Genomic DNA, 21,206 nt, shown 5'->3' with positions numbered 1-21,206 from the left:
TATGTATTCAGTAAGTAAAATGTTCCAAGAACCTTGCTCTAAAGTTTACTTTAGGAGCTGCTGAAAGGATGAAATATAGCAAGAAAAGGACATAACATTCAATGGAAATTAGCTAGGTAGTTCTCTTTCCCATCACCTATTAATCTCAAGACAAGACAGCTAGGTTTATATATAGGAACAAAAGCATAATATTTATTTCCTTCACACCACATCTGAATTTTATCTGAACTTTACTCAAATGAAATCTGCAATCACACAAATTGGTCTGACAAATGGGAATGGAGGTGTATGTTGGGAATAGGGTGGACAAGTATTTGTTTTTCAAGATTCCCAAGCTTTTTGTGCCAGTAAACCTCAGTTTGCCTGTGTGCAAATAATCTTTCTATACATGTGCTCCTACACTTGTTATAGGAGAAAATTTTGATTACAGGATGGAAGAGGGTTGGGGAGAACAGAAGAAAATTTAAATTGCTATACCCTGACTGATGCATTAAGTGCTGATGAATCTGCACGTATGACCAGAAATGTAGCCCACGGATACCATTTTACACCATTCTGCTAATTTGGAAACATTTTGTAGCTTCCCTTTCCCCCACCACACCACTGATGGAGAAAGAAAGTGCTCTAGTGACACGTTGCACCGAGCACAGCACTGCGCCTAACACTTAACAGGGACTTGGAAAATATATTTTCGTTTCAGAAACAATTTGAAAAACGCATCTGGTCTTGATTATGAAACTATGAAGCATTATCTTGAGTTTTGTTAACTTGTTTTCCCAACGAGGTCAATAAGGCTTCCAAAGCACCAGTAGGGCAGAAAAGCAAGCCAAACTCAACAGCAGTGAGCCCAGGCACATTCTAATGGAGATGTCCTACAGGTCTGATCATTTCAGACGAAATCTAAGAGAGAGGTTTCACCTCATCAAACACAGCTGCCATTCGATTTCAGAAAGAAATGCACTATTCTAAGACAGAACCACCTTGCTTTAAATAGCAAAAAAACGGATTTCATCATAAAACAGATCTCAAATAAAGGATCCATAATAATTACGTACACAAAGATGAGCCTGAAACATTGAAGTCAAACACTGACCCAAACTGCCGAAAGTTTGGATGCTGTGGGTTTGGTCCTGGCCCATTTCTCCGAGGAACACTGAAGGCCATACTTGAAATGGGGAAGAGAGAGCACCAATCGTGCAAGCATTTTGAAACATTCTTTCCAAAGCCCAATTATCCTGTTACCAAGGGCTATTTGACTTTCAGAGCTTGTTAAACAGCAAGTGAGAAAGTTCATGGAAGTGGCGTGGGGTTTATAAGAACCTGCACATAAAGGAGGAGGACGCTTTATCTCAAGGCTGCTTCCCTGTAACTATTTTGGTATTCGGTCAGTGAAGAGTCAGAGGCGGTAGGCTTCGTTAAGCCTCGCCACCTCCCATACGTTCACCACACAGTACCTCAGACGTAGAAGTTCTCGGTGGCTCATTTGCTTCGCTGTCACTTGAACTGCTCTCACTCTCCGAATCTGAAGAGCTGTCTGAATCACTGGTGCTCCCTGACTCTGCACTGCTGGAATGTGCTGATGCCACACTCTCAGGCTGTGATTGTGAGGCACTGCAAGGCCATCAGGAGATAAAATTAGAAAGCAGTATGGGTGAAGGTTTTATATTTTCATTGACATGACAACATTCGGAATTAAAACAACTTACATTTTGGCACTGGTGAGAAGGCAAAGAGAATTCATTACCATACCATAAAAGAGAGGTAATGGCTCAAAATAAACTCTCCCCTGAGCCAGATAAACCTGTGAGCAAAGTTTCACCTGGTACCATAACAGGTTGGGAAGCTCTGTTTATATGGCAAAAGTAAAAACTGTCACTGGAGATTTTCAAGTCTAGTTTTCTGAAAGACCAATACTTAATGGGAATGACAGATGTCAGTTAAATAGCTAAAAAAGTACAAGAGAAAATTAGTTTTCCTAAAAAGGTTTTACACACACACACACACACACACCAACACACCCACACACCCCTCTCTTCGCTGATTTGCCTCCTTCGGTTTCCTTTTCATCAGAAGCATTACCTAGTTGAACTGCCATGCTGAAGTGGCATACTACCCCCAGAACACCCATCCCATCAGAGCTCACCTCTGAAGACTGCTTCAAAACAGAAATATACTAAATTCAGTGGGAGTTGGGACTTATAAGCACAATGCATGTTTTGGAAAGGGATTTAAAATCAAAATCATGGTGTTAACTTAAGAAAACTCCCATGTCAACACCGATACGTTTGCATGAGTCGCAGTCAGTTTTTGGTGATCCAGACTCATACTGACAGAAAGCTACATTTTAAGTGCTCTCCCAGAAGCAAATTGATTATCACTGCCAAAAATTGTCATGCCCTTGTATAAGTCTGACTTCGTAGACCATTATTCTTTGCTTGAAGAATATAGTTAACAGGCCAAAAATGTGGTCTATATTTAAGCTGTCTCCATTTGAAAGAGTTCTGAGCTTTTTTTTAAATCATATGCCTATGCATTCCACCTTGAACACTGCTGCTGACTAGCTGCTTAACAGATTGTATCAGCAATGTTCAGCTATCACATCAGGAGGAGCTGAAGGAACTTGAGGTCTAGTTTATCCCTTTGCTGTACTTTTCAGTTTCAGTGACTTAAGTCTTAGTGACTTAAAATCAGATGTACACATTACTTGCCAATGTGGTATTGCACATAATAGCAGCTCAAGTAGGAAACTAAACACACATTGGTCTATAGGGGCAGGGAGAGTTAGAAGTGTAAACCCTTGACCTATTTATCCAGCCCCAAGACAAAAAGGAAATGTTGTTTTCACTTAAAAAAAAAAAAATTAAGGCCAATTTTCAGACCTGTATCAATGTTAGACACCTAAGTCCAAATTTAGGCATCTAAAGACGCAGACTGATTTTCAGTGGTGCTGGGCACCCTCATCTCTCACTGAGTCTATGACAGCTGCAGGTGCACACTTTTGAAAAAAAAATCAAATCAATTAATTGGTGCTTTAACATTAGGCACTCTGGCCAAGTTCTCAATCCTTATAGTTGCAAAGATGACCTTACAGGCATACCCTCCTCACCCTCTACCCCCATTCCCCCACACACACTGTGTTAGCCTAAAACAGCAGCTTGAGAAAAGCTTAGAAATATCTCTATTCATCTGAGCTGAATGTTAATTCTGAAGCTCTTAATGATGATTGTTGAGTTTTAAAAGCACAAATGGTTAAAAAAAAAATCAATGAGAGTTAGGCAGATGACTCATTTGTGCTTTTGGAAATCTCCCTGAAACACCTCATGTAATATAGATGCATTAACATATGTGTATTTATCATATGCAGTTACTGCAACTATGCACACAAATTGAGCAAAATGCACATGCAAGTGGCAAAGTAAGCCGAATGACAGAAATAGAAGAAGTCCTGAAAATGCCATCTTTGCCTCCATTGAAAGCAGTAAAAACTCTAACAACTGAAAGGTCTGTTATTTCATAAGGACCATGTTTCTACTCTTGAGCTCAGTACAAACCTCCTATTATTATCCACAGGAGATCCACTGAGTAGCATTTGGCCCCAACAACTTCATACCTTTGTCCACTGACCACAATGAAAAACTCTTTCCATAACTTGAGCTTGAGTCATTTGTATTATACATTGCATACATGCATATACAAACATCTATCTCAAAGAGCACACGAGGACAATACATTCTCCTAACTTTCCATATTAGATGAGTTTCTCCTCTGACTTGCATGATCACTTTAATTAGTTGCCTTTTGACCAATGACTTTTACACCACACTAGAACAAAAACAGCAACCAGATTAATTTATATTTATTCAAAGGCTTCAAATATTTCTTGACTTCAGTGAAAGCTGTAACAAGGAGTGTGAGCAATCAGCAATGAACCTAAAAACATCAGCTAAACCTGGCTAAGCACTGCAACCAATGAATTAAACTTCCAGAATATGGTAGTCAGTCAGTCAGTACTTCTCCCTTTGCCATTTAATTTGCTCGCTCATTCAACTGTATAAAGTACTAAGGGCCAGGGCCTCAGCCAGGGCATATTGGCAAAACTGCTTATTTTAATTCCATGAAGCTACTTCAATTCACATCAACTGAGGATCTACAAAAATCAAAATATCCTCCATCCTCCCCCATTCACTGCTGAGTACAAAATATCAGGCACATTTTCCTTCCTGTTGCTCTAGTTAGCAGTTTTGGAACAAACGGTACCTTGGAGGAGCAGATGAGGGAGGTGGCTTTTCAGAGACCTAAGAGTTTAAAGAAAAAAGAGAGGGGGAGGAAGGAGGTTAGGTTAAAGAGCTTAAAACAGATCACATTGATTTAAAGGTATTTCTGTGTGTGTAGTACAATATGAAATGTCCAAAACTGACCCGATCATCATCACTGTCTTCACTATCGCTGAGCTGGAGGTCATCTTGTAGCATTCTGAAAGACAAAAAAACCCAGGAAGGACATATAAATAGACATGTTTTAAAAAGGCAGACTCTAATTACAAAGCTTGATCCTTCCAAAGTTGCATTTCTAGTTCTAACACCATACTTCAAAAAACCATCGGGATTTTGTTCCAAGATTTAAATCATTCTAGTATTAAATGTTATTATCAACTGAGCAGAATTTAATAATATATTACTTAGCTCTTACATCTTACACATCTCAAAGTATTTACAAAGGAGGTCAGTAGCATTGTGCCCATATCACAGGTGAGGAAACTGAGGCACAGGGGAGAAGTGACTTGTCCAAGGTCACCCAGCAAGCTATTGGCAGAGCTAGGCATGTGTGACGGAGTAGGAAGTGGGATAGATTGATCTGGGAATATTGTGTGGGAGTTTTACTGGGACTGTCTGCATTGGTGATGGGGATATCAGAGCGTGACTTCACTTGAGGGACTATACCTGAGCATGTAACCTGAGCCCAGGAAGGGGGTTGAGACCAGGTGACACCTTTGCCCAGGAAACCAGACAAAGGGTGGAGGAGAAGCCAGGGGAGAGGCTGGGTGAGACTGCTGGAGGAGGTTTTAGTTTGGAGCTGGCTGGGGAGGGAGGCCCAGTTGGGGTCTAAGCTCCCTGTCCCCAAGATGGACACGACTGAGGGGGTCCTGTTGTCTGTACCAACAAACTCTGTTTTGCACTGTGTTCCTGTCATCTAATAAATCTGTTTTACAGCTGGCTGGATGAGTCACGGTGAATCGCAGGAAGTGGGAGGTGCAGGACCCTGACTCCGTGGCAGCACAGAACGCAGATTTCCTAAACTCCAGTCAAGTGCTCTATCCACTAGGCCGTGATGCCTCCTCATAGAATAGCAAAGGGCTTGGCTACACTAGAGAGTTGCAGTGCTGGTGGTGGGTTTACAGTGCTGCAACTTACTCACCATCCACACTTGCAAGGCACAAACAGCGCTGCATCTCCCTGGCTGCAGCACTGGCTGTACTCCTGCTCTGCCTGGGGTATAACGATTGCAGCATTGGTGATGCAGCGCTGCTCCGCCAGTGTGGCCACCAAAAGTGCTGTAATTGGCCTCCAGAGGTATTCAGAGGTATCCCAGAATGCCTGTTCAGCCACTCCGAACAGCGCTGCAAATGCTGCAAATGTGGCCACACTGCAGCGCTGGTAGCTATCAGTGTGGCCACACTGCAGTGCTTTCCCTACACAGCTGTACGAAGACAGCTGTAACTCCCAGCACTGTACAGCTGCAAGTGTACCCATACCCAAAGTGTTTTGCAGGCATTAGAAGCAATGTATGGGCATTCACATTGTTTTTCTTGGATTGTGATTACTTCCATTATCACATAGGTTTTCTTTTTGCAGCTGAAGTCTTCAAATCAAGAATCCCCAAACCAATCCCAAGTATAAACTGAAACCCCCTTCTCCCCCACAAACTTCTTCCTCTTCTACATAGCAGGATGTCATTCTCCTGCACATTACATTAGGCAATGTAACATTTAGTGCAATAAAGAGAAACTCTAATAGACAAATTCTGCTCTGATGTCACTGGAGCAGAGAATGTGCATGCATCCAAGAACAGAATTTGGTCATAACTTACTCAGAAATATGTAGATGACTATCACAGAGTAAGACTCTTCCAGTTGTCTCAGAGCATTAAGAAGAAAACAGTGCCTTGAAAAGGAGGGCAAAAAACAGCTCGAGTCCCACTGCGTTTTTTTCTTCTTTCTGATGTATGAAGGCAGCCTGAAAGTCTATAGACCAAAAAAATCCTCCTAACTCATAAGACTACAAATTCAAGTCTTAGCTACTCTGAGATGGAGTACGGCAACCAGAGAACTAGTGAAATGATGAGAGTGAAAGGAATTTTTATTCAGCCAGTGTAAAAAGCATCCTTTGTTTTAAATACCTGTTCAAACTAATGTTGAACAATTATTTGGGAGAAATGATTATTCTGCTAACGCACCAACACCTCTACCTTTTTAAGGTGTGAGAACTCAGGGTAAAATTTCTCTGGGACCTCCAGGAAGTCCTCCAGCAAAACCCAGGAAATATAAACTTGACATTCCTGATATTTCTCAATAGAGTTTTGAAAAATCCTGTTAGGCATTCATTTTAGTTTGTACAGAGCTAGCATAATGTGATCCTGGTCCATGACAATGTCTCTTCTAGGTGCCATATTAATAAAAATATAAATAATTATAATAAAAGGGGGCAAAGAAGTCCAACTTTTAAAAAATTCTTTGTAGGTCACCTTTAAAGACTTAAAGCAGTTTGATATTAAAATGCTGTGAATACACTACAGTAAAAGCTTAAATAAAAACTGAGCAATGTCTTCTTTTCAGATACCATCCCCCCCGTTAGACAAATAAGCAAGAAGTAATCTCAAATTTACAAAATGCCCTTTATACCAAAGCACTCGGCAAGCACGGATACAAATACACTTTCACAAATCATTTCTAAACCACTGAAATATGACCAACTGGGCTGTGGAACTTGGCAGCTGTTTAACAACAAACACACACTAAACAGTAGTTTAGGACAGGAAGCGGTGAACTCCAAATCCAAATGAAACTGCAGGAGAAATTGCCTGGTCAGTCAGATAAGATCTATTTTAACAGTGAAGCAGCAGTTGGCAGTCATGGTAGAATAGCAAACCATGATTCCTCTCAGAGCACATGAGGTTTTTCAAGCACCAAATTAAATGACCATAATTCTAAAGGTAATGAGAAAAGCTACGCCTTTCCCTTAAATGTATGAGCATGTTGCTGCCATTAACAGCAATGGAGAATTATGCATAGGGAGTGAGCAGGGAATAGACTCAAGTGATAGTTTTGAAGGTTTTGTTTATTTGTGTTGCTTGTTCTGCTTTTACAGTTTCCTTTAAAAGGAGTGTTAACAAATCACCCTTCTCCATTCTTTTAGCATAGAACACAAGCACCTTCGGTTACACCATTGGAAAGTACAGTTAGTTTTCAGGAGTCAGGAAATAGGGTTAAAGACCTGCCCCCCCAAAGGCATTTTTGCACTTTTGAAAGCCACCTTTCTAGGACACCTCCCACCCAAGTCAAACAAGCTATCTGAGTACCCGTAAAGCCATTATATTAAAGATTGAACTTCCTGCAATCCCCACAAAAAATACAAGCCATACAATCAAACAGGAGTTCTTGTGTACCAGAGCATAGCTGTTATTGAAATCAGCCACTTTTTAAGTCTTTGGTAATGAAAATAAATCCTAATGAAATTTGGCTCTTCAGCATTTAAGTTGTACAACAAAAACTACTCTGTGAAGGAGAAGATCTGTCAAGGGATGTCAGTATAGCTGCAACCCCAGAGGGTATCCTTTTGATACATACAGGGAGTTAATAACAGGGTTCTCTGAATTCTTTATTTTATTTCCTGATTCCATAATATATATATCCATATAGCGACTAGATAGCGTAGTGGTTAAGAGCGCCGCCCTTTGATACGGGAGACCACCCTTTGATACGAGAGACCGGGGTTCAAATCCCAGTTGGTACCCAACTTTCCAGTAGGGGTCCTTGGGCAAAAGACCCCCTAACGCTTCACCTGCCTACCTCAAATATGAGAGTGACACGAACTAGGAGAGTCATGCCGGCTCGGATGTCGCCCGGATTAACAAGTCCACGCCAGATGTTGAGGAACCAGGACAATCTGACGATAAGTGGGCTACTGGAACAAACCATTCATGGACGAGACAAGAGAACCTGGAATTGATGGAATGCTACTACAACAGTAGACCTAACGAGAGGGGATATATGAAACGTATGAGGGGACTGTGGATGGACAAAAGACCTACATCCACACTTACTGAGAGAACAGGCTAGTTACCAAACGCTTCAACATAGTAAAGAGGAAGCTGCCTCTCACAGCTTGAGATAGACCAACTCCACATTACGTCCCAGACTCAAGACGACCTGGAAGAACAAGTGGGATGCGCAGCCCACAACCTGGAAGCTGAAACTTCACTGTCACCCCCTCCATTGCCAGAGCACAGCAGCTGATATGAGGCATAAGATCATGGAGGAACTAGCTTACAGTCAAATCCTCGAGAAGTTACCAAGGCTCAGTGGAGAATACCATCAGAATAGTATGTTAGAAGATGCCAATAGAGCCCCTTTCATGACAATCCCTACTACCACCAACACAATTCAACCACATGCAACTAGTATACGTACCAGCCTCGTAATCCTGGAGATGCTTGGCTACACGATCAAGAAGAACAACAAGTATGTTCCCACCCTGGAATGAGGTTGGAGGATAAGATCAAGCGACTCGGAGAGAGTTAGTTCGCTTGGTGGGAACTACAGAAGGGTGTAGGAGATTAAGGATAGGAACTCGGCTCTGAAAAATACAAGGACCTGACTCCATCTGAAGCCCTTAGAGACGCTTAAAACAAAGCGCTCACAGCACTAGCTACCAGGCTAAGGAGATACCTAAGAAACAGAGGCAAAAAGTAAATGCCCTGTTTCTCCAAGAACCATCCAAGGTGTACTGCCCAACTGCAGTGCAACACCACAATAACAGAGAGCCACCAGCAGCAGAAACTGAACAGTACTGAAGAACATATGGGAGCAAGAGAAGGACTCATAACACCAGTGCAAAGTGGCATGCAGAGCCTGAGAACAGGCACAGCAATTCTCCAGAACAGAAACAGTCACATTCGCAGTAGAAGAACATCACAGCAGCGGGTCAAGAACATGAAGAGGCTGGACAGCATACCTGGACAGACATGATCCACACCTACTGGCTAAAGAAACTAACAGCAGTGCATGAACGCCTAGCAGCACAGATGAACCAGCTGCTAGCAGCAGGCTCCCACCCAACTGGCTAACACAAGGAAGGACAGTGCTGATCATGAAAGACCCCTGCAAGGGGGGCAGAATCGGTCCAACTACGGCCAATAACTGCCTCCCCACAACATGGAAAGTCCTATCAGGCATCATAGCTGCCAGCTACAGGACCACATGGGCCAGTACATGAGCACAGCTCAGAAGGGCATGTGGAACAACACCAGAGGCTCAAAACACCAGTTGCTCATAGACAGAGCAGTCGCCACCAGACTCAAGTCTAGACAGACCAATCTGAGCACAGCCTGGATTGACTACAGAAGCCTACGACTCAAGGCCGCACACGTGGATCTGTGAATGTCTGGCGCTATACAAAGTCAACAGGACACTAAGGACCTTCCTCAAGAACTCAATGGGACTATGGAAGACAACACTAGAAGTCAATTGCTTGCACAAGTGGCCAATCAGTCTGGCATATACCAAGGTGATGCACTGTCCCCGCTGCTGTTCTGCATAGGCTTAAACCCCCTCAGCCAGATAATCACAAGGACTGGATACGGGTACAGGTTCAGGAGTGGAACTACCATCAGCCACCTCCTCTACATGGATGACATCAAGCTGTATGCTAAATGAACGAGACATCGACTCGCTAATCCACCTGACGCGGATCTACAGTGAGGCTATCGGGATGTCATTACTGGAGAAGGGTGCGATGGTAAGGATAGTCAAGACTGATGGGGTGGAACTACCAGCGGGCCACATAGCAGACATACAGACCAGCTACAAGTACCTTGGCGTCCCACAGTCACATGGAAACCACGAGGAGGAGGCAAGGAAGACAGCAACACCAAAGGATAAGACAGGTCCTGAAGAGCCAGCTCAGTGGGAAGAACAAGATCCACGCCATTAACGGATACGCCCTGCCAGTCATAGATACCCTGCCGGTATAGTGAGCTGGCCAAAGGAGGACATGGAGGCTGCCGATGTGAAAACTCGGAAGCTCCTCACACTGCACGGAGGTTTCCACCCCAAGTCCAACACCAGAGACTGTATACCAGCCGGAAAGAAGGCGGACGGGGCTTGGTGAGCGTCAAAGCCACTGTCCTGGATGAAACCCGGAACATCCAGGAGTACATCAGTAAGATGCCCCAAAGATGAGCTGCTGAGAGAATGCCTGAGGCAGCAGCGACATGAGGAAGACCAACAGAAGAAAGTGCCATGGCAAGACAAGACCTTCATGGCATGTACCATCGACAGATAGCTGAGGTGGCTGACATTGGGAAATCCTACCAGTGGGCTGGAAAGGGCTGGCCTAAAAGACAGCACTGAGGCACTGATCATAGCAGCACAGGAACAGGCACTGAGCACCAGATCCATTGAAGCAGGGGTCTACCACACTAGAGAGGACCCAAGGTGCAGACTGTGCAGAGAGGACTCAGAGACAGTCCAACACATAGTGGCAGGATTGTAAGATGCAGGCAGGAACAGCATACACTGAACGCACAACCAAGTGGCTGGCATTGTGTACAGGAACATCTGCACAGCGTATGGGCTAGACCTCCAAAGACCAGATGGGAGATTCCACAGAAGGTTGTGGAGATAGCAGGGCTAAGATTCTGTGGACTTCCAGATCCAGACGGACAGGCAGGTACTGGCAATCAACCAGACATCGTGGTAATAGACAAGGAGCAGAAGACAGCGGTGGTGATTAGTATAGCAGTGCCAAGTGACAGCAACATCAGGAAGAAGGAATATGAGGAAGCTGGAGAAGTACCGGGCCTGAAAGAGGAACTAGAGAGGATGTGGAAAGTGAGAGGCCAAAGTGGTCCAGTGGTGGTAGGAGCACTCGGGGCTGTGACTCCTAAGCTGGGTGAGTGGCTCCAACAGATCCCAGGAACAACAATCAGAGCTCTCTGTCCAGAGAGTGCAGTGCTAGGAACAGCTAAGATACTGCGCAGAACCCTCAAACTCCCAGGCCTCTTGGTAGAGGACCCGAGGTGAGGAAGACACATATCATCCATAGGGTGAGAGGGAATTTTTTTATAATATATATATATATATAATTATATATATATATATATATATATATATATATATATATATATATATCTTTCTTCTTTGGAACGCTCCAAAGAAGAAAGAATAGGCAAAGTCTATTCCATAACTCTAGAAAAGGACAACTTCAGACATCTCCAACTAAATGCTAACATTTTTGAAACTGAACAGCAATGTCAGATGCCCAAGCTGTAGCACCTTAGAAATTTTCTTTTCAGAAAGTCCTGGGCATCCACACTCTGAAAATACAGTCCCTTTAAGATGCCTCAAGTTGGACTCTCATACTAAGCGATCCCAAAATACTAGCCTCTTTCGAAAAATCCTGTTAAACTCCTAAATGGAGGAAGCCAACTGAATTACATATTGCAAGTCAAAACTTTCTTTACCTAAATTATTGCTACCATCTTTCATTATTAGAAGTATTTTAAAGAGCCAACTTGTTACTATTTATATTGTTTATTTACTTCTTGCATTTTACTGAGTTTGGACGGTTTCACTTTTATATACACTCAGATTTACATTAAGATTCTCCAGTGTTGGGTTATGAACATCACAGTGAAATGTTTCCATTGCTTATTTTCCCCCTCTGGAAAGTTCTAAACTCCTGAAAACAAAGTGAAACAAAGGACTGGCCATGCCAGCCTTAACCATACCGCTGCAATGTTTGAATGACAGTGAGCTGAACAGAGGTTCTTTGTATTTCTGGATTGGGTAAGTACCCGGTATGCTGTTGGTGGTGAAGTGTAATAAATATTTACTAATCTCATTTTTAATGATGAATTCTTTTGTTTGAACATGTTCTTGCAGCTGTTAAAGCAGAGTTAAAAGAAAAAAATCTGCTTTAAAATGCATGTGTTCCTGTGGGATTCTCACATGAGTCAGAGCTCACTGGAAATTAAACTATTTTGGTCCATTGCTTTTTGCATATGCAGTAAATTAACAAATATTTCCCCCCCCCCTTCTCACAAATTCGTCCATCCTCCCTGCAAAACCTGTGCTCCAAACCAAGGTTCTGATCCTGCTGATTTTACTCACTGAGTAATCCTTACTCAGGCGAACAGTCCCATTGCAGCTAACTTGCATGAGTAAGGGTTTGAATGATCAACCCCTAAGCAAAGCTACAAGAAGGCTGTTTTTCAGAGCAAGACTAAGCTATTCAAGTATCTGAACTGTCTTTTCCCATTAACCTACATATTCCTGCTTTCCTGTTGGAGTCTAAAGCTAGCATGTCCTTTTCTGAAATCAACATATTGCTAAAAGGTGCTAGAATGACCATCTTGCAAATCGAAGTCCTCTAATTAATTACAATACAGAAACAGCATATGGTCAGCAGCAATGCAAGGATCTACATACACTATCCTGTCTTAAGTGACATCCAGTCTACGGGTGTTTAAGTCTTCAATCCTTCATTGTTCTGAAGAGACTGCCAACCACAATGGCTGTTTTTTTCTGGAGGGCAATGCAGCCAACTGTTCTTTAGGAATTAGACAGGACCTTTGGGGAATTAGTCATTATAAGGTGATAACTACCACCTTGAGTAAACTCTGAGCCAGCAAGCCAGAAGTATGCTTCATACTCCATTACCAATTTCAAGCCACAATTTTCAGGCCGCCCAGATGTTTAAAAAAACCAAAACCCTACTAGGAACTTTTTTTAAGTCTGGGCTACAGATGCATTTCCTTCCAAGGCATCAGGACCATGTGCAAAAGAGCACTAAGACTATCAGGAAGTTGTCTTTAATTTTGCATTATTTTAAGAAAGTGCCTTCCACTTAAGCTATTAGTAAATGAAACTGGTTGGTTGGCTCAACAAATAATGCTTCAAATGAGTCATGCTTTCAAATAGATAAAGAGAGCCAGTTTCCTACATAACATTTCAACAAGTTGTTAAATAGCCTAGTTAAAGAAAATAAACCCAGATTAATATTTTTAAGACTTTAATTAGGTCAGGAGTTACCTGAGCTAATTAAAGTTTTAGGTGTTGTCACATTCTATTCTGTAGTCTGTAGAAACTGCAGCACATGCACACACAGTCATTCTCTCAGAAAACCTATTAAAAAATAGCTTTCTTAAGGAAGTAGTTCTAAAACTAATGTAGCACGCCAGAAAGGAACCGCTCTACTGAATGCACAAGCTGGTCTCTCTCTGTAGGCTTGGTTAGCGACACATTAGCAAGAATGAACTTGGCATCTCCTCTTCTAAAAAGAAAGGCTACTTCCATTCCAATGAAGCCAGGTGCTAACTTAAGGGCCTTATTCAAGAACGAAAGCCATCTGGGAAATCCTTGTATGTTCTGTATAGCTGAATGCTTAATTTGGGCATACAGATGCATAGGGATTTCAATCTCTAATTAACCAGCACAAATGCTGTTTGTTTTCAGTCATCTACACTTACTAACGTGAGCTACTCTAAACGGGCTGAATTTTCAGACAGTCACGTGTATTTTGAAGAGCAAAGGAAGAAAGTGCCATTGTATAAATGAAAACAAAATTCAGAGATGCATCAGTTCAAGAAGGAGGCTTAATTAAGTTCCTAGGCAAATCATGGCTTACACCATTAGATATGCAAATCTAAGTCACTTCTCCTTCACACTGACTGGCTATGCATTTTGGTTGATTACACTTACAGATATCTCGGATATAACAACGTCTGAGCAAAAACTAATTCTCCTGCCCCGATAAAGCAGTCACCATAAAAGACACATTTAAAATGAGATATTGCTGGGTGGCACCTGAGAGAATCAGCTTCTCTTCATATCTAAAATAAAATCATTCTAGGGGTAATGGCTTGCAAATGTTGGATCTGATCCTTCCTTGCATTGCACTCTGAGTAGTCATTCACACTTGTGCAAAGTGCATGAAGAACACAACTCGCTCAGCATTTACCTTTCACTGACACTGGTGGGAACATTTTATACTCACTGTGCCTCTGCAAACGGTCAACATGCAAGGCAGTGGAGAATCAGGCCAATGACTTCTTAATGGTCTCTACTGTACATCAAGCAGCTATAATCTACTTCGTTCTGGAAGGTCTTGCCTATCATAGGGAGTTTTATCAAGAAAGGCTCACCAGTGCTACCTCTGGTTCAGCTGCAATGGTGAGAGCCTTGCCTTTCTTTAACGGACATAGTGCTACGAACACTGGAAGCCATCACAGCTTAGGCTATGTTATGTCTCCCACTGATTCAGTACAGCGGGGATTTTTTTTTTTTAAATGAAATTCCTTAATGTCCTTAATGATGGGAGAGAAGCTACAGAACTAATAAGCAGAACCTCAGAATCGCTGTGTGCTAGAAAACTGACCCTCTTCTGACAAGAGCTGTCCGGAAAGCGTCCCGCTGAACTGGTGTTGAAAATAGTTTAACTACTAGCATAGAGGAGATTAAGCATGACTGCTGCAAGCCTGAGTAAAACTTCTGTGCCTGCCTACACTAGGGAAATTCTGCAAAAGTCTTCTACAAATATAGCAGCAATGTTAGGAGCCCCACCATAGATAGGATGTTGGCTACTGCCAGTGTTTTATGCACCGTATCAATCAGCTGTTCCAAAAAGAGATAGAAAACACAGTGTCTACGCTAGGGCTCCTGATGTTACTACCATCAGCGGAAGTGAACTTTAAGTTGCTAGCTCAAAAAACAATAGCCGTGAAGCCATGGCAGCACTGCCCGAACAACGCTCCCTGGGAACCTGAGTAGCGCTTGAGTGGCTAGACTGTGCTGCTACAGCTTCACTGCTATAGTTATTCGAGCTAGCTAGACCAAAGCTATCTCTGCTATATCTACATGTGCTGCAGTCACACCTGCGATTGCAGCAGAGATACACCCACTTAGAAAGTGAAGGGGCCCTGGAGCTGTGGACACTGGTACTTTTATCTAAAGGAGAGGAAAGGGAAGAGGTCATTGAAGCGGGGGGAGGGAACTGTTGGTGGGAAAGCAAATGGCAAAAGAGAGGAAAGAGAAGCAAGGTGGCCCAATCTATGGGATTTCAACCTGAGACCCTTAATATGGGATGAAAGGACAACTCATAGGCCAAGATGGCAATTGGGTATGTTTAATAGATCTTACAGCACTCACATACAAAGTCCCTTCAGGCTCAGTTCAATTGGGCAGGAGAGCCAGAGCACAGGCCAGTTCTGATTTTTCCCCATCCCTTTTCTGAACAATGTTAAAAAATGCCTAATTTCATTGCTAGTGGTTAAAACAGAGTTGGGCTGGGGGGAACTTCTCTCCAGTTTGTAACATTCAGCGCTAGTCTACACTGGCAACGTTAAAGCGCCAGCGCTTTAATGTGGCTTATGTGGTCGCAGCAGAGCACTGGGAGCGAGCTCTCTCAGGGCTCTAAAAAAACCACCTCCATGAAGGCATAACGCCCAGCGCTGGGAATCGCAGCACTGGGAATGCGGCTCCCAGCACTGGTGCACTGTCTACACGTTGCTTTACAGCACTGAAACTTGCTGTGATTAGGGGGGTGTTTTTTCACCCCCCTGAGTGAGAAAGTTGCAGCACTGTCAGTTGCCAGTGTAGACAAGCCCTCAGAGAACAACATTCCTACCAGTAACATTATGTGGTTTTAAATACTGCAAGAATTGCTAAACATAAAAGGATTCAGCAATTACGCTGCTATTTGAATTGCCCTTGGGTAACTCAGTGCTCATTACTTGAAACTTACTCTTGCATAAGGCTCAGAATCTATCCCTACTGCCATCTGGTCTGGTTAACTTTGCAGGACTAAATTTCATCACACAACAATACTTTGAAAGTTATAATTAACCTAATTCACTGGTTACTCTTTTCACCTGTTACTAATGCTACAAAGTCACTGTATTACAATTATTAACCTTCTCTACACATACTGAAGAGAAAAATGAATCAGTTACTAGCTGTCTTTCCCTATCACCTCCCAGCCCCCTAATCCTTTTCAAAAATCAGATTTTCAAAATGGTCAGCCATGGCCTAACATTGGAGTTTACTTCAATGGAAGCAGAGTTAGGCCAACACTGAGACCTTTTGAAAAATCCTACACTAAATCAACCTGGTCCCAATATTCCTTTATTAAAATTAGCAGAGAAAGTATCACTGTGATTCCTGATACCAATAGAAGGATTTCAATTTTACATACAAAGGCCTTGACTCCTAAACCATATGGATGGAACCCTCTGCCTTGAGGAGCCCCACTGATGTCCTTGGGGCCACACTGCACATCTGATTGTATGATTGAGACCATAGGGAGTAGAATGAAAGGACTGGTATTTTATATAATCATATCTAGGGCAAGGATTCCTAAACTTGTGTAAAAAATCTTATTTTCCAGTCTATAAACAAGTTCTTTATCAGTGGCATAATGTAAGACTTCTGAAATCGAAACGCCTACTTGGCTAAAAGCTCTGAAAGAATTAAGCGGCTTTAAAAAAACCAAAGCTAAACGGATATGTAAATTTAGGAAAGCAATATTGATGGAATAAAGATGTACTCAAGTTTTCTTATAACACAGGAAAGGTTTTAGTGGAGAAAATTCTTATTTCGCACACAGAAATGAGGTCACAAAGAGTCACTTCTACTTCTCCTTTCAGCAAGAACCGTTCATCAATAGTTTATGCGCTGCCATAAGAGTTTTAAGTGTCAATAAAACTACAACAGTTAAACCAAGTTATACCCAGTAAAAATGTTTCGTGGACTAGAAAATCTCTCATATTCAGATACAAATTATAAATTTACTGCTCTTAGAAAACACAACAAAAAACAGAGGCAAAGCAAATAAGTAGACAAGAAATAGAAAGAAACCCTCACACTCTGCAGCTGGCTAACAGACTGTTTGCTACAAACATTGAATTTTTAATGTTTGGCTTAAGCACAAATTAACACCCTAATTTTCAGAAGCAGACAAAGACTTTCTGGTTATTTGAAAGATTAAAAGAATGATTCACCCTTTAAAACAAATAGGAAACCAGCAATAAAATCATTCATGAAACTTTTCTTTTCAATAACTGAAAAGAATAATCAAAGAGACCAATATTATCTCTATAATCATAGCAATATCATTATTGGTCTTTTAATAATTTTAATCTATAGTTTCCCAAAATCCAACAGCACACTCAGTGCCATAAAAATCTGAATTTGAGACTGTGAGGATTAAGTGCTTGACTAATAAATCACTGCTGCAAGTACTTCTATCTAAAAGAATGGTACTGGGTATTTTACTCACCTTTTAAACTATATACATGAAAGGAAACAGACATATATTTGCATTTAAGACAAGAACTTCATATACTATTTGTAGTTCAAACAGTGTGAGGTGTGGCTAGATATTAAGCGGTGATAGAGGCAGAGAGAAAAACCTCAAAGCATATGATCAGTAATACTGAAAAAAACCATCTCATTAAGGGCCTGGTTGTGCACTGAAGTCTAATGGAGTCTTTCCATTGACTTCAATGTGTGTTGGATCAGACCCTAAGTTTATTGAAAGAGGATTGCTAAAATTTCAATCTTCACAAAACTCCAGTAAACCAGGGTTTAAAACCATAGGAGCCGACTCCGTGGGTGCTCTGGGGCTGGAGCACCCATGGGGAAAAATTAGTGGGTGCTCAGCACGCACCAGCAGCTCCACACCCCCTCCCACCTAGCTCGCCTCTGCTCTGCCTCCTCCCCTGAGTGCGATGCATGCCCGCTTTTTTACCCTGGCTCCCAGCGCTTGTGCTGCGAAACAGGGCAGGCATTTGGGGAAGGGGTCCAATAGCGGCAGGGAGGGGGCAGAATTGGAGTGGGGGGTTTGGGGGAGGGGTTGGAATGGGGGCAGGGAGGGGCGGGGAAAGAGTGGAGTCAGTGCGGGACCGGGGGGCCCGCGAGCACACCCGTACCAGGGAAAGTTAGCGCCTATGATGCCGACCATAATTCCATAACTGCAGCGCACTGAACATATCACAAGATGAATCTGGTTACTTACGATGTTCCTTGTTGTGATTAGGCAACGTTTTTGAAGGTGCATCATACTGCTCTGTAAACAAAAGAACACAGTTGGTGTTGTTTCCTCATTTGTGCCATATTATTGCACTGACTTTTTTTTGTGTTTCTACACAACACTTGATCTTGGGTCAGGAATTTTCACAGACATATGATCGCTGATCCAGCATAACACCCTGGCTTTTGACAATTCAAGACAGAATTTTCTAATATTTAAGTTTATATCCATGAAATAAATATAATACAAAGATCAAGGCCCCAATTCAACAAAGCCCTCAAGCACATGCTTAAATTTGAGTATGTGCTAAGTTCATCCCTACTCAACAAGTCTGGATTTTGTGCTTCTAAATCACTTAAATCTTTTGAAAAACTCTCCCGTGGTGTGTGTGTGTCTCTCCCAACCACTCTCTCTCCCCCTCCCCCCCCCCACCACCACCCCGCACCCTGTATGGATGCTCCTTTATATTTCAGTCTGATTTGGATTTTTCTTTTCTTTTACTTACTCTGATTCTGTATTACAGATTCAACAAGCTGGGATTCCTAGAAAGAAAGAAAGAATAAAAGCTAAAATTAAAATGTTTATAAAAAGGTGAGAGAGACAAGGTGGGTGAGGTAATATATTTTATAGGAACAACTTCTTCAGTTCTTTCAGAGCACTAAACCTAATATAATATTAATTTTAATAGCTGTCTGTTTGCAGTTATCTGCATTTTGTTTCTGGAGATGTAAGCTCCGATTTTGTAGAGGTGTTTAGCACTCATTCACAGCTCCTAAGAACTTAAAATAGACTTGTTGGTATTCGGCACTTCTGAAAAACCAGGCCCAACAGTTTAAACCGAGTTACCTATGAAAATCTGTCTTGTTGGAGTCTGACGAAGCTTCTGTCTTTGTAATGATGCGGAACCCTAAGATGTACTGAGATAGTTTATCCTGGACAAGGAGATGTACTAGTAATGTCAACAGTACATATATTATCGGTATATTAATTTTTGAATCTTGAAATAAAGTGAAAAGAAGATTTGATAAACATTTATGAGAACACTTTTAAAGTGATAATAAAGAGTAGCTATTGTTTATGCTATAAACACAGATGAGACCTTGCAAATCTTTGTGAAAGCATGAATTATTTTTGAAGACCAAGATCCTGACAAACATACATTAGGGATTTTCTTTTCCTGATTATTCATCCAACTTTTTCTATTGCTCAAGGTGTGTTTTATAACAGACACAGAGACTTCAGTGTAAAATAAAAAAGGTAGGAGAAGATTACAGCTGGACCACATACAAGAAGTTTGTAGCCCAAACAAACCTAATTACTCAGAAGCAAAAGCTGACCTAATTTTGATCCAAAAAGATGGGTTTAAAATAAGGTAGAGTGACTTGATATTTAAAGGCAGCAAAGAGTTCTGTGGCACCTTATAAACTAACAAATGTATCGGAGCATGAGCTTCAGTGGGTGAATACCCACTTCATCGGATGTAGTTGCATCCAACAAAGTGAGTATTCATCCATGAAAGCTCATGCTCCAATATGTTTGTTAGTCTATAAGGTGCCACAGAACTCTTCACTGCTTTTACAGATCCAGACTAACATGGCTACTCCTCTGATACTTGACATTTAAAATCCATCTTGCTTTCATTTCATATCTGAGTTTTCTAAATAAAACCAAAATCTAACAGCCAATTGCTGTACTGAAAGAGATGAGCTCAGGTGAAAATGTATCTTAGTTGAAAGCTCCTTCTAAGACCATATCTGCATAATGGGTACTATAGCCATATAACTAGAGAATTGTAACCCCAGATTGTAGATGCAAACTAACCCAACAGAAGGAGTTTTTCCATCACCGTAGCAAGTCCACCTCCCCAGACCAAGGTAGCTAGGTCAACAGAAGCATTCTTCCATTGACCTAGTTACATCAACACTGGGGTAGATGGATTTTTCACATCCCTGAGCATCACAGTTATGTCAACCTAAGTTTTAAGCATAGACCAGGCCTTACACATTAAAAAGTATGTGGGGGAGGAGGGGAGGTTGTTGGTTTTTTACCTTTATTGGAAAAGGAAATTTTGAAGGCTCAGCTGTGCTAGGTGTATGGATAGCTGTCAAGGGAGGTGGCCATGAGTGGGTCATTTCCTAGAAAAGAATTAAAAGAAAAAAGGATATTAAATGTTTTTAAACTACTGATACCCAGATGAAGTTCTACACCATTCATATTAACATACTGAAAAGTACCTAATGGGCCTGCTTATAGCTAGAAGATTATTTAGAAACCATTTCCTGTGAAATTTACATTCTGGTCATTCTCAATACAAAGCTATGGCCCCTAACTTGCAAACAGTTACACATGGGAGCAGTCCCACTGAAGACTGTGTAAAGTTAAGTATATGTCTAAGCGTTTGCAGGATTGGGGCATAATACATTCCAGCTATTAGATTTAGTAAAGGCAGATGCAAATAAAAATTTAATACAAGCTCTTTGGCTTTCAAAGTGCAGGACTTCTCTATTATGGAAATTATCACAGTCACTGATGGTGACACAATGGATAAATAACTGATGCCATTTTAGAAGGCTTTCCATAATACCAGGGGGTCAACCAGAGAACTCTGACTGCAACTTATCTTCTCTTCTCTTTACTTTTAAGCAAACCACTCAGATTTGGAGCTGAAACTGCCTCCACTGAAAACTGAGCATTCACTGCTCCAGGTACCTGTGGTATGACTTAATCCTTCAGAAGCTGGTTATCCTGAGATTAATAAATTTTAATGCCAGAATAGAGCACTATGATCACCTTGTCTGATCTCGTACATAACATGGGCCATAAAATTTCACCCAATAATTACTGTATTGGACCCAACAACTCGTGGTTGAACTAGCACATCCCTTTTAGACAGGGGGAGTC

General features: G+C 41.8%; 1 protein-coding gene across 1 annotated transcript in view; it reads right to left on the bottom strand.

Annotated features, from left to right (window-relative positions):
• Positions 1 to 21,206, bottom strand: part of AFF1 (ALF transcription elongation factor 1) — a 195,309-nt gene that overhangs the window by 29,099 nt on the left and 145,004 nt on the right. The window contains 7 exon segments of the mRNA XM_032800227.2: positions 1,455 to 1,611; positions 4,258 to 4,295; positions 4,419 to 4,473; positions 18,291 to 18,309; positions 18,312 to 18,341; positions 18,811 to 18,847; positions 20,354 to 20,440. Coding sequence (XP_032656118.1) covers positions 1,455 to 1,611; positions 4,258 to 4,295; positions 4,419 to 4,473; positions 18,291 to 18,309; positions 18,312 to 18,341; positions 18,811 to 18,847; positions 20,354 to 20,440 — 423 coding nt within the window.

The sequence above is a fragment of the Chelonoidis abingdonii genome, chromosome 5 (genome assembly GCF_003597395.2).
Source record: "Chelonoidis abingdonii isolate Lonesome George chromosome 5, CheloAbing_2.0, whole genome shotgun sequence".
NCBI classification, from domain to species: domain Eukaryota; kingdom Metazoa; phylum Chordata; order Testudines; family Testudinidae; genus Chelonoidis; species Chelonoidis abingdonii.
This window is presented reverse-complemented; position numbering and strand designations above follow the sequence as displayed.